This window comes from Poecilia reticulata, linkage group LG1 (genome assembly GCF_000633615.1).
Source record: "Poecilia reticulata strain Guanapo linkage group LG1, Guppy_female_1.0+MT, whole genome shotgun sequence".
NCBI classification, from domain to species: domain Eukaryota; kingdom Metazoa; phylum Chordata; class Actinopteri; order Cyprinodontiformes; family Poeciliidae; genus Poecilia; species Poecilia reticulata.
Window position 1 is genome coordinate 22756757 of NC_024331.1, and position 14765 is coordinate 22771521.

The 14765-nt window shown below is 39.0% G+C and overlaps 1 protein-coding gene across 5 annotated transcripts in view; it reads left to right on the top strand.

Moving 5' to 3' along the window:
* grin2bb (glutamate receptor, ionotropic, N-methyl D-aspartate 2B, genome duplicate b) overlaps positions 1–14765 on the top strand; it is a 130827-nt gene that overhangs the window by 81929 nt on the left and 34133 nt on the right. For all 5 annotated transcript variants that reach the window (XM_008416156.2, XM_008416166.2, XM_008416111.2 and 2 more), the window contains exons 5-6: positions 1855–2125; positions 3843–4035. In XM_008416156.2, coding sequence (XP_008414378.1) covers positions 1855–2125; positions 3843–4035 — 464 coding nt within the window. The remainder of the gene's footprint in view (positions 1–1854; positions 2126–3842; positions 4036–14765) is intronic.

Below are 14765 nucleotides of genomic sequence, written 5' to 3' on the forward strand. Positions count from 1 at the left end.
CATGTTTTTGGACTGTGGGAGGAAACTGGAGTACCCGGAGAAAACCCACGGATGCAGAGGGAGAACCTGCAAACTCCATGCAGAAAGACCGGGAATTGAACCCAGAACCTTCTTGCTGCAAGGCAACAGCTCTACCAACTGCGCCACTGTGCAGCCCAAATTAAAATAATGCTATCTACATATTTTTTTAAGTTTTATACATGACCTTAAGCAAGAATATAGATAAAAACAACCTGAGTAATTTAGCAGTTGTAAAGAGTGTTTTCTGTGTAATTTCTTATATCAAATGATCTACCCAATCTGTTTTATTCAAAAACGCTGATTATTCTAAACAAATCTATATAAATCTTGAGTCCGGTAATTGTTCCTGTCTCAGCACACTTCAGCAAAATGCATTTAATGTGACTTTTTACAACTATGCGTCTTTCTTGTGAATGCAGAAAAAGTTCAGAGTCCATCTCCCACCAGCTTCCTCAGTGAGGACATTTCTTAAAAGGTGTCCAGGCTGTCTAAGCTTGACTCTTTGCCCATTTAGCATCCCTAATTTCATGATTTACCAAGCTGCATACCAATAAGTTTTCTTCAATGTGTCTTCTTGACCATCTCACTATCAAATTCGTAGCAGCAAATTAGATGTCTTGACAAGGTTATTCCCCTCATTCACCTGGTCTGGCAGATGTGTCCTGTGTGCAGCTTTTTAGTGCAGACTCAGTAAAAGGGGAAGGACAATTTCGACTAATTGGTCGTGTCTACAACTGCACATGGAAAGTGGTAATTTATTTATTGACTTAGTCACAGATACAGTATGCAGAAAACATGACACTAGCAGACACAAACAGCAGAAATGAATGAATAATCACATTAAATTAAGACAATTAAAACAATTTCATCAGACCATAGTTTGAAATTCAGATTTTTTTTTTCTCTCTCTCCAAATTTTAGCTAGAAATTTGAAGTTTTATGTTGTGTGTGAGAAGCCAAGTGCTCAAGTGGGCCCCCTGCTGGCAGGGTGTATTAACTGAAAGATGGTGGCGTTCCCTGTTTAAATTTAAAGTATAATCTAGTATTTTTGCACAGTACTGTTTAGTCCTGTTATGATAACAAATTTTGCTCAAAAATAAATTGTCCCAAAAATGATTGTGATAATCAATAGCATTGCCTTTTTGAGAGTTTTCAAGTAACAAAATAATAATAATGGCATTATACAGTAAGTACACCCTCTCAAAATCAGTAAACTTTAATTTCTAAAGAACACTTTACTCTGGAACTGGAAGGCATTTTAAATACCCCATATAAATAAATAAATAGAACAACTGAAGTCTATCTAAACCAATTTGCCTTTAAACAAAAGATACAATCATAGTCTCAGATTGGGGAAAACAGGGAAAACGGACAGGACTTTTGTAAACAAAAACGTGCAAACTAGCAACAAGTACTACATTTAAATAACTCTGTCAGCATTTCTCTGGGTTGCTCCTAAAAACAGAACTCCATAAACATGTTATTTTCATCTGTATGCTTTATTTTGATAAAAAATTCAGGAGTAAGTGCAAACAGAAAGACAGTGAATTACTTTTAGCGTCACAGCACCTCCATCTTCATGTGGTTTTGTGCTACTGGTGTACCACAGTGCCTCCAGCACAGCTCCTTTCCTGCCTAAAGCTTATGGGAAACAGATTGTCTCATTTTAGTTTTGTTAAAACAGAAAATTGAACGCTCTTTCCAACTCTCCAGGGGTATGTACAGAGTAGTTGTGTAGCAACCTGGGAGTTGATTTGGGAGGATGCATCTCCACACTCCATCGCCTGTGTTCACCCGTCACTCCCTCAGCTCACCTCTTCCTTTTCAAACCAGGTACGCAGCACAATTGACAACAGCTTTGTGGGCTGGGAGCTTGAAGAAGTCATCATACTGGACATGTCTGTGGACGATGGAGACTCCAAGATCCAAAATCAGATGAAAAAGTTGCAGAGTCCAGTCATCCTGCTCTACTGCACCAAGGAGGAAGCGACCACCATTTTTGAAGTGGCCCACTCCGTAGGCCTGACAGGTTATGGCTACACCTGGATCGTACCTTCGCTGGTGGCCGGTGATGCAGACCACGTTCCATCTGTCTTCCCTATAGGTAAGCAAAGAACTATTAATTCATATCAGTGCCATGTAATTCGACTCCAGGAATGCAACATATGCAGCAGAATGCAGTCAGGAGTCATTTTTTATGTTGCAACCAACAACTTATATCACTGCTATGAAGGTAGTGTTATATAGAGAGTTAATTGTGTGGTCCTTTTTAAGTTTCCTGTTCCTAGGGTAGAAATCCATCTCCACAGCAAGATTCTGCCACCACCTTAGTGGGGGTGGTATGTTCAGGGTGAGGTGCAGAGTTAGGTTTCCACCAAGTTTGATGTTTCATATTTGGTCACATCTGACCACAGCACTTTCTTCCTGTACATGACTTGTCGGTAACTGTACGTAGGACTCGTTATGGCTTTCAGAGAATTCCTTTTTAGTTGGCACTTCCATAAAAGCCAAACATGTGTAACTCAAAAACAGACAACGTTTAACTCTTAAGGAAGTTGGTTAAACCAGTTATACCGGATCTTCTTTAAAAGTATCAGATTGACTGAATGCTAACCACAATTTGTTGTATTTATTTTGTAAAAAATAATGAAAAACATGACAAACACAATCATGTTTGTGTTTGTCTGTCACATAAAATCCCAATGCAATATGATAAAGTCTGTGGTCGTACCGTGACCAAATGATAAAAAGTTAAAGGGGCTAAGCATACTTTTCTAAGACATTGTATTTGCCTCAAAGATTAGCTATAATAACAGAAGTATGTGTCCCAAAAATCAGTATAAAAATAAAGTTAGGTGACAGATGGGCTGTTTTGCATATGCAAATGTTCTCCTCGAGTATTTGCGCTATACTGGTAGTCACCGTGGGGCATAGATGGGTTTTGAGTTTAATTAATCTAAAGTTATTTTGTTTGGGAAATGTTTTAGACTTTATATTTTTACATGTGTTATTTTAAATAAAAATTAAATGTGTCTGTTGGTCCTAAGTTTAACCAGCAGCTTTTGCAGCAGTCCATCTGTATCTGAACCCCCCAATTAATTATTTCTCCTAAACGTCAGGCCCTGTCACAGTTGCTCTATACTAAACATCTCTTCTCTCGCCACAAAGAGCTTATCTGAATTTCCTTTTTTTTAATTATCATTTGTTTCAGAAGGAAAATAAAGGACGGTTAGGGTTGCTGTTGCTTTGACACTCTGAAATATGACACACAAAAAAAGCAGATTTGCCATTTTCTGATGCATTTACAGTACAGGTTTTAAAAACGAAGACATAATCCAAACCAGCGGTGAGAGAAAAAGAATGACCTGAAAAGTTGTTTGGGTGTAAGAAATGGATGTCGACATTTGATAGCAAGCAGTTTCTCATGCTTGAAAAGCCAAGAGCAACAAAGTGAGCGTTTGGAAAGGGGGGTTCACAGTCTAGACTGATGTTCCAATTCAGCAATCTCTTTCTATTTTTAACCAATAGTAGTCTTTTTTTTAAGTGTACTATACTTGATTGAGAGTGATCTCTTCGGTATTGTGCTAAGAATTTGATTTATATTTTCACTATTAGTTTTGCTTCTCTAGCAAAATGCGTAGTTTTTTTTTTCATGGAAGCCTTCACCCTCCGGGAATTTTTAACAGCTCTCTGCCTGCTATTTTCTGCATCCTGTCTCCTCACTGTTCTGTCTCTTCCCCCTCACTTTCTCTTTGGTATACTTTTTCTTCAAACTTGCCTTTTTCTCACCTCATCTCTCGTGCTTTTTCTCTCTCTCTTAGGGCTCATCTCTGTGTCATATGACGAATGGGACTACAACATCGAGGCCAGAGTACGTGACGCAGTGGCTGTCATTGCCACGGCAACCTCAACCATGATGTTGGACCGAGGGAAACAGACCCTGCAGAAGTCCAGCTGCCTCGGGACGCCTGACAAAAAGGGCTCCAGCATCGGCCACTCCAAGGAAATCTTGAAGTGAGTCAGTGCTGGGGGGAAATGGAGGATGTGCAAAAACAAACATGGCCTTACTCCTAATGACCCGTTCTACTAGCTGCATCTACCAGTGTCCATTTATTTCACCTTTTACAAACCAAATATAATTACACTTTGTATGTCTAAGGGGGACTTTCCCAAAAATGTTGGTGCAGCATTGAAAAGGTTTTAGAGCCACTGAATTTTGTCACTAAAGAACAATACTTAATAATCAGTAATCGTTACCTTTGTCTGGTAAACAAAGTTGAGGTTGTTTGAGCAGAAAGTTGATCATTTGGACTTGTAAACAAGAAAGCAAGTCTTATTAATAGTGTCAAGTCTGTTAAGACTTGACACTTTACCTGGCATTCAGGTAAAGTGTCAAGTCTTCGGGGCACAAGTCAAATTTGAGTTTTCATTTTTGCAATGTGAATGTGACTCGAGTTGGAGTATCAAACGTGAGTCTCGTTTTGTGTATGGTGCGGTCTAATATAGCAACATATTATAACCAGATTTTAAAAGATGTGTTTAGTATTATCAAAAATAGATAATTCTTTTAAAAATAAAACCTGAATTCAATATTATCCAACCCAAAATCTAGTAGGCATGTATTGCTTCTATCTGTCAATCCACTCCTGATCAAAATCATGAGTGCAGGAAAGAATTTGCAAGCATTTGCATTTGGTGCTGCAGGATATTTACTAGCAGGTTGTAAGTAAATAAGGAGGCCAAACAAATGAAGGAGGCAATCAATTGAAAACTGCTTGAAATGGAAACTCTCAGTTAAACTTTTTTATGTCCATTAGCCTCAAAAATTCAAAATCTGTTCATAAATTTGGCTTTCACATGACTTTCTGTACAGCATTCACATAATCAAGACACCTTAAAGAAGCAAAAAATATCCAGATTTAAAATACTTAGTCGTTTTTGCAAAAAAACCTTTTGTGTCTTTGAGTATTTTAGGGCTGTTGAGATGCACAAGGTTGGATGAAGGAAAACAATTATTTCATATTTCAAGATCCTGACAGGATGGGGACAAAACAATCAAGTGCTGGACTAAAAATAAATCCACCTGTGCTGAGGCAGACGATCATAGGGGCTGCTAATGAAGACACAAGAAGATCCTTGACCTGAATTAAGATCCTTCCCAATACTTATTGCTTACTGCTAGTCTGACTTTTGGAATCAATAAGTCACATCAAAGAATTCATCACGGACAATAATTGTACAATTTTGACTTTATGAAAGCACTGACCTCCAAGTTTTTTGTTCAGACTTTTTGTTATTTATTGGTTTGTTTGTTTTTTATTGGTCTTCCTGCTCCGTTAGGACTAGTTTGGTTGCTTTTCTTGGTTATGTTGGTGGGAAAGAAAGTACCAAAACATTACCAGACGTGGAACATGACTCAGTTCACCCTTATGTTTTTGATGCAGATGCGGATCAGGAGTAACATTCATTCAGACTTGTTGGATGTATGCACTACCACAAACAGCTCTGACTTATTTCTATATTGGTGCTGATCGCATTGGCTCCCTGGCTGCAGATCGTTGCTTTCAATTTCACTAAAATAGAAGTTGGAATTTATTTCCACAGCCAATAAAAGTCTAAAACCTAAAGCAAACACAGATGTTAGTTTATAACGTGATCTCCTCTTATCTTTATCCTAACCCACAGGGATCTTTAAATAAAAACATCCTTCTCTTCCTGTTCCTCGGAATCTCCTTGTTGTGCTTTTTGGCACATTACGTTGCAAGAAAGGGGATTCGTATTCAATAATTAATCCTCATTTAACTTCATAGGGCATGCCTTTGCTGTTCACATTGATCAGAGATTTCACAGCTAATTGACTGCCCGAGGACAACCAGATTAATGAAAAAAGAGGCAAAGAACAACTCAGAGAATGTGTAAATACTCTCTTAGACTCGCATGCTGGATTTGCTGCTTTCAACAACACCGACTCAGAAATGTGTTCACTTTGGCTTTTTTTTGTCTGATGCCACTAAATGAAATTTAGATATTGGGGAGAACAGCAGGCAGGCCATAAATATTGTTGGGTAGAAGATAAAAAACAATATTAGGTGACGGAACAATATCCCAGGCTTTGAATAGGCCACAGGGCAATGTTCAGCCCATAATCTGAAAATTAGCTATTGAGAATTGGTTGCTTCTTGGAGGAGTGGAGTCTGAGGAAGTTGGGTCTGATTTTACCAAATCACTGATGTTTGGCCGTGACGTACGTAATGTGCCAGCTCAATTGTGAAGGAAGCTACACTGTGAAGCTTAATGAAAATTGTCACGTGAGATAGTTGTTAATGAGAACAGCAGCAATAAAATGTCTTAAGCATTCCTCTTGCTCCGATTTTAATTGCTCAATATTTGGAAATGTGACCAACGCAGACTGAACGACTTCGTTCACTTCCTCCACTTCCTCCACTGCCGTTGTTAAACTACAGGCAAACTACAGTTCTAAAATGAACGATTGTTCCCAACACAGCTTCTCCTTTTGTTGGCTGATTGAACATTACAAAATTCTACTGAAGAATTTCACCAGGAGAAATCCTAGACGGAGCACTGAAGGGAAATGAGAATCGAGTGAAGCTGGCAACGACCAGGCTGCTGTGTGTTGGTCTACTTTGAAAATCTCAACCAAATACATGAAAGTTTATGGCAACAGGACAAAATATGGAATATTAATGGGGTATGAATATTCAGCAAGGCCCTGCAGGGTATATCTTTGTGCTTAACGGAAGGAAATGCCAAGAACTGCTGGATACGAATCTTTGTTACAAAACTAATGTTTTAGTCCACATCAGTTATCATCTTATAATTTTCATTTGGTTTCCCCCCAATTTTTTTGTTGTTTCCCTGTCAGGTTCGGTTTGAGGAATGGAAGCAGATAGGGAAATTATGCAACCTCCTCTGCCACAGCAGCGGTAATATACAAGTGAAGGTTGATGTATTACTGCAACTTTTGCCCTCGTTTCTGCACGTAATATCAGGAGCACTTATGTATGCCATTTAGGATTCAGCCACCAACAGCACTGAGACAACAATGGGACCACAGCTATGAATATTTCAGTCCCCGAGGGACACTTTCAGACACAGGGTTGGCTCTCAATCATCCTTCAGGCACACACCTGGGATGCAGCGCGCTGTTTGTGTGTCTGTGTTGACGTGAGAACAGTGTGTGTGTGCGTGTGTGTTCTCTAACTAGCCATTCCATTTTCCTCCTCTCTGCTGAGTGAAGGTAGAGAATGTGAATCGGTGGATCTTGATGTCGACTCTAGGGGATAGCAAGGCTCTTACAAACACACACACACAAGACACCTGTGCTGCACACACACTTAATTTCACCCATTCCATCCCTTGGACCCCACCTCCAGAGACAAAAGCAATAATAAGGCCATATGTCTCTGCAAGGTCCTGTATGGCTACAGGCCACCATGGGCTGCATGCTGCATTAGCATGACATCCTGTCAGTGCTGACGGACAGAGAGGGAGGACCCAAGTGAGTCAGAGTTTCCAATTTGTTTAGAGGCTGTTGACCTTATGGGGCACTTACACTCATAAAAATATGCATAAATAAGTATATACTCAACAGAAATTACAACAAAAATAAGGAATGGGCAAACGGGTCTCCAGAGGCCATCCATCGTTTCCTGTCAGACAGAACAGGAATAAGGAGATAATGGGAATATGTGGTCCAAGTTGTTTTAGATGGAGTTGTATTTTAGTCAAATATGAATCTAATTGTTCTGTTTGTTAGAGAACGTTAAGAAACAAACATCATGGAAACCAGAGAATGCAGCAGAAAGGTCAGGCAGAAAGCTATGGACAAGTTCAAAGCAGGGTTTGGTTTTTAAGTTTTTAACTTCTCACAGAGCAAAACTCGGTTTCTGTTCAGATCACCCTGAACTCGTGGCGTTGGCAGCATCATGGATTTTCTTTTAACGGATATAGAAAAAACTACAAGCCTTTAGTGAGATACAACACTTTATTCTGCCATAGAGTCCTGATGTCAGGGGTTGTGGTTGGTAGTGGTGAGGAGAAACGCTGAGACCCAGGTTATGGTGAAGATGATGATGTTTAATAATATAGATGCTCGGAACAGTCCAAAACAAGCAGGCAGCACGGCAGAGCGGGAAACACAGAGGCTCAGCACCGGTAGCAACTGTCTCAAAACAAAAGACTGATACGAAGAGCTAAGGCCGGCACAGGACTTCACAGTTCAACTGTGCCGGCAGACTACACACTGACAACGACGACTAATGTATGACGATAGACACATGACGAGGATCCGACGAAGAACACAGACAACACGTGAGACTAAATACACTGGGAGGGTAATTACAGGAACGAGACACACTTGGGATCAATCAACGGGGAGGACAGGACAGAGACTCACAGGGAAACAGTACTAAACAGTACTAAACACAGAAAATCTCAAAATAAACTATACTGAACAACACAGATCATAACACCTGATTGATCTGTCGTAATCTAAATCTGAACCTCAACTCTGAAATAGTTTCAAGTAAAAGCATAATCTGAAAAGCTGAAAAATGAGAAAGACAAAAACAAACCAAGTAGAGAAGTTGATACCAAAACAAAAAAACAATAAAAAAAAACAATAAAAATATTTAAAATTATGCCACCTAAACATGATTCATTGACTAGGATGAGATAGCTTGGATTAAAGTGTTCTTGTGTTACAATGACACAGTCAAAGTCTATGCATAGATCTATTTAAGAATCTGTGGCGAGACTTGTAAATTAAGAATGGGTAAAAAGTGCAGAGGCACACTTCAGACCATTTGAATTGGTGACTAAAAAGGAAGGTGGTTCAACAAATTCATGAATGAAACAAGGCTACGTATAGATGTATACGCCACATTGTTTTGAAAACCATGTATTATCGTCTTTCCATTTCACAGTTATGAGATAGACTAACACTACATTGTGTTAGTCTATCTCATAAAATTCTTATAAAATAGTAAAAATGTAAATAAATCTGGAAGAGCTGAGGGAGCGTGAATGCTCCTGCAATCTGCTGTTTTTCATTGTACTTACACATCTGCGTATTTGGCAGCTGATTTTAAAGCCAGTTTTAAAATAAAACCTAGATAATCACATAATCTTTGTGTTTCCTTTGCAGACGCTGCACATGTGTTTTTCCCCCATCTAATTTTACCTTTAAAGTAGTGTTTTCCTGCAGCAGGAAGGAAACATTATTGCATTTCTTAATGGCACAATGAAAGTGTCTGTCTTATAAATTTGCTTCTTATTACAAGGCGCACAAGCCATTCCAGTGTGCTTCTGGGTATCAAGAGCTCCTATATCTCCTCCAAGAATCTCTTTTGGAAGTGTATTTAGTCAGGCTATCAATAGAAGCACTGCTTTTCCCGAAGCGGTTTTCTATTTTCCTCCAGTTGTATTAGATTTTTTTTTTTTTTTCCTTTACCAGTCGGATTTTTTTACCCCGATATTTAGTAGGACAGTCATATGGCTGTCCGATTTCACAGAAAATGTGTTTTAATCACATGAAGCACATGAAGTCATTTGTTTTATTTAATGCATTAAGTAGAGAGTAATTTGTGTTTCTCTGAGGAAAAAATTTAGCATGAATGAAGCATTTTTTTCTCCTTTGCAGTGTAATTGCTGTGGAGGACTTACTCTTAAATGTCATAGATACACAACAGGATCTCTCATTAAGGAATAAGAATTAACATTTTACATGTGCAGCACTGTTTCACCCTGCTACTGTTTTTATATGCTCATATGTGGGATTGATAAAAGTTTATATGTGCAGATATTTATTTCTTTATTTTACCTTTATTTAACCAGGGAAGTCCAGTTGAGGCTGAAAACCATATGTTTAGTGGAATCATGAACAAGAGGCTGCAAAGGTTATACAACATGAACTTTATGATCTTTTATCATGAAAAAAAAAAAAGAAAGGCCTGTCCAGGGTGAACCCCGCCTCTCGCCCGGTACGCTAGCTGGAGATAGGCACCAGCATCCCTCCCGACCCCACTGAGGGACAAGGGTGTAAGAAAATGGATAAATGAATGGTGTCAGATTAAAGTTACAGAATATGGAATGATTAAAAAAAAGCAACACGTTTTTCATTAGAGATAAAAAAAAAATGGAGAACATCTGCCTCTTTAGCATGATGCTGCCACCACCATGTTTCACAGTGGGGATATTTTAGTAGAAAATGAAATGTGTTTCTACACACACGTTTGCTGATGCTGTTTGCTCACTAAAGTGCATCAACTAATCTCTGATGCTTTCATAGTGACATTAAGTTAAGCTGTACTTGGGACTTCTCAAGACAAGTAGATTCATCCTATTTTATTTAAGGGCATCAGATTAAAGGGGTTTAAACGTAAACGCACACCAGTTTTCAAAGTTTTATTTGCTAAAAGCTTGAGAACCATCTATTCTGCATACTTCCCGATGATGCATCATTTTCTGTTGGTCTATCACATTTTGATTCAGATAAAACACGCTGAAGTTTTTCCGTGTGATGTGGCTAAACGTGGAAAGGTGTGAATACATTTGCTCGGCACTGGATGTCTTGGTAATTCATCTTTCAGATCAAACAAAGACGTACCTGATACATCTTTTACTCAGTTTAACAAACACAGAATGCAATCAGTCACAAGGCAAAGGAATTTATCCAGAATTAGAGAGTCTGTTTTCTTAAATTCCTCCTGCCTAATTAACCTGAGTTACCCCACTTACCATCCCCAGGGACACAATCTGCAACCACTTAAGTTAACAACAGCTTTCTGCTAAACCGTAAACCGAGACGGTTGTTTGAGCTGCTGGATAACATTAATGCCATAAATACCCTTTAGAACCTTTTTGACATTTCCCCTCAACGTGGGTGTTAATGTCAGAGTTGAGACCAGATAATAAGAGTTGTGGTTGATTGAAGCTCAGTCCAACACTGTGATGGAAGTGTAATTATACCTCATCGCTTTGATTCAGCAAGATATATACAGCTTTGAGATGAAGTTAGTATGCAGTCAAGGAGCTACTGCAGGTAACTGGGATGGATATATTTAGGAGTTTAAATCAGATTTTTTTTTATTTTTTAAGAAATTCAGAGTGAAGCCCTGATCTCCTTGTAGCCTGTGGCTTGATAAAAATAGACAGAGATTACTCTCCTCCTCTCCAGTCTTGATCCCATCAGGGCTTTCAGGGCCTTGGCTCAAGGTTTTAACATCTCAGTTTAAAAAGCGTCTAATATTTTATTAGCATTTCCCTTTTTTATATTGCCTCTTCAATCCAGTGAGGGCTAATTAAATGTATTGATTAGGCAAGAGAGCGGATCATATTTCATACGTCATATCAGCATATCCTCAGTAATCAAATCTTCAACCATAAGATGTCATAAATCAACAACTCTTGGAGTTTTGTTTATGGAGTTTTGTTTAGTGTCGTTTTCCTTAGCATATTGTCATATACTATCTGACCTTTTGTCAATATTTTTTACTTTCTTACATAATCTGTCAAAGCTTTTAGAGAAAATAACACCCTGGAGAATCACTTTCACTATCACAGCTAAAACATAGTTATATGGATGCTGCAAGCATTTTATGCATATTGCATGCAACAATATGCGTACCAATATAGGTAGGGAAATAAAAACTGTATTTTTAGTCTTCTCGTTCACCCTTTGAACTATTAGACATTTTGTCACATTACACTCTCTAACATCAGTGTATTTTATTGGTATTGTGTCTCACAGATCTACACAAAGTAGCATTTTGCTGTGGTATCCTAAAAAAACCTTACAAAACAAATAGATGAACAGAATGCGATCAAAACGTCGCTTCGATGACATGGTGCGCAGTTATTCCACGTCACAATTGTTCTACGTTGTGCTCACATGACATCCTAATAAAGTTCATTGCAGTTTGTGTTGTAACAGGACAAAGTGTGAAGCTGCGTGATTTTTTTTTTTTTTTTTTACTTACTTTGACTACAGGACGACATATAAAAAAGTATGGCTTCTCAGTTTGAAAGCAGCCTAAATAAAGCACAAATCAGTAACCTGAGCTTTTTCAGAAGGTCGTTGTCCCCGACTCTCGTGTTCACTTCCAAAATAAGAGCGTGCTCTGATGCAGGCTCGCTCTACTCAGGCTCCACAGGTAGCTGTCTGATGTGTCCCGCTCTACGGGGGTCCTCATGGGCCTAGATCACATGCAGCTCCTGTGGACTCACTTATTAAAGGCTGCAGCTCAAAGAGGCTCAGTGTCTTACATCTTTCCTGTGTGGAGTCCTCGTCACTCTCCCTGTATGTGTGTGGTGCCAGCGCTGAGCCTTAAGCTACGAATGACTCAATAAATAAGCAATAAAATTATGTTGGAGTTTAGAATGGGAGTGCGACTGCTTTTAAAATTCAGCAGGTTGCCGTGCATTGGCAGAAGAGATCCTACCAGTCATGATTAAGAGCCTCACATTGTTTTATACCAGAAGTGAACAAGCAAACTATTTTATTTCAGTATATTTTGAAATATATTAAATTACAAATATATTAGTTGTTTATCTGCACTATAAACACATGGTCTCCCCACTTTTTTCACAGCTGTACATTTTTATTTACTCATTTTAATTTTTTAATGCTATACGCATATTTAGCTATAAATGTGGTTAAATGACTCCTTTTTTGTATTTCTATCAAACATAATAATCGTAAATTTGTGTTCATTTTCCACCCTATGGAAATCAGCACAGAAGGGTATATGGTTGGCTGTAATTATAGAGCGCACTATAAATTAACATAACGGAATCAAAAATTTAAAACCAACATAAACAAGGTTGTTGCACACAAAATGTAAGGCAAGGAATTTCTTGTGCATAGCTAATTTTAAAGCAAAACTGCTTAACTTGTATACAAAAGTAACATCTAAATATCAACAGATATTGGTTGGATAAATAAACTTTGACTTTTTTGTTTCAACCAGACAATCCGCTCTGGCAGCACTCTTGTGAGTTTCCACAAGTGTTTGGAGCTCTCTGTTGGCTTTAGTTAGCCTGAAAAATCTCGTCTGCGATCCTTTGATGTGTGAAGATATTAAGCCTGTGATCCCCCGTCTCTCAGTCAGGACACAAAAAAACCAGACTGTTAGTGTGAACATCTAGTCTTTTCAAAATCTGTGATGACTGTGAAAGTCATGCAATGTGTCCCTGGCTTTAGACTCGTTGCAAATTCTCTTACTGTCGATGCATCAATATTTAAATGCACCGATTCTCTCACATGGTCTGCACTGCATTACGAGCAGATGTCAGGAGTGTGCAACCGTCCTCAAACCTCTTTCTTGATTTATTACATAAGAATAGGAATAATCAGAGCAAAACTTGTCAGTACCAGCACTGTCATGTACTCGGTAGATATATTGAAAATATTGAAAACTTCATCATGTATTCAGTTGTTTGCTTAATTTAAAAATTACTTCATAACTCAAGTCCTCCAGATCTCCAGATACATATTTGTATAAAGGACACAAATAAGGGTGCCTACCCGTTGTAATTTCTCTGTGTAAATTAAGTATGTTTTTGTGAGTAAGACAGAAGCCCAGAGGACTACATCCTTGAAACCCCGGGCTATAAATGTCTGAAATCAATGTAGCTGTTCTCGGTATACAATATATTCCTTTCTTAAGAGGAGCTCTTGTATTTTGATCAAACGCCAACGGTTAACTGAATATTTCACCCGCTAAACCTGCTATTTGCTGGTTTTTCTATTCAGTTTGGCCTTTTACAGAGTTTTTCTGCAGCTTCTGTGAAGCACACATTTTCAAATGAAGCACCTATTTTCTCTCTTAAACACGTCTTTTCATAGGTTGCTCTTCTGGAAACTGTGAGTCATACATCCAAAGCCGATAGATACAGTATGCCAGTGTGTGTGTACATGTCCACACGCAGTGGAGAAGACATAAAGTGTATTTTTACATTACTGCATTGCAGTGACAGAGTTTGTGATCCCGCTCAGCTCCGCTTTGATATATAAGAACCAATTTAAGAAAGGGCATTTCAAAAACTACAAAAAGAAGAAAGTGTAGCAAAAGAGAGTCATGTGCATGCGACTGATGATTCATTATGTCTGCAACTAAGAATTAAAAATCCCATCGCAGCTATGATTAGAAGAGGAGCAGTTGGCAAGGAAGGCGCAGCGTATAGCTGTGATGAAGCCGCATGAGGTTCTATTAGCGGCTCATCCCAGTTGTTTCCACATTTACTCTCTTTCCACTAGAGTCAGAGGGGAGCTCCGACATGTGGAGGATCAAACGGCACATAAATGCTATGTCGGGGGTAGAAGGCTACAAAACGACAAACAGAGCAGCGCCGTGCACTGTACATTCGCAGCTTGTATCGGCCTTTGTAAAGCCACAGGTCAATGCATGGCCAAATGAGCCGTATTGATGTGCGATTGGAGGGAGGCGCTCGCGGGCTAGATGTTCAGATTGATCTGAGAGTGGAAGAGCGAGTGGAAGTTGGTAAACGCTCAGGTTTGGAATTGAGAAGAAAAAAAAACTCCCTTTGCTCTCTCTTTCTCTTTCTGTCTCTCTTTCTTGGACGAGATTACTGTTCCCATAGCAACACAGCTGATTGCATAAAAATTGCTGTGGTTGTGGGTGCCATGGCAACACGTCAAATGACATTATATGGCGTTTAGGACCTCCCTGTGTCCCCATGTTGAGGTTTTTGCCCCCCCCCCC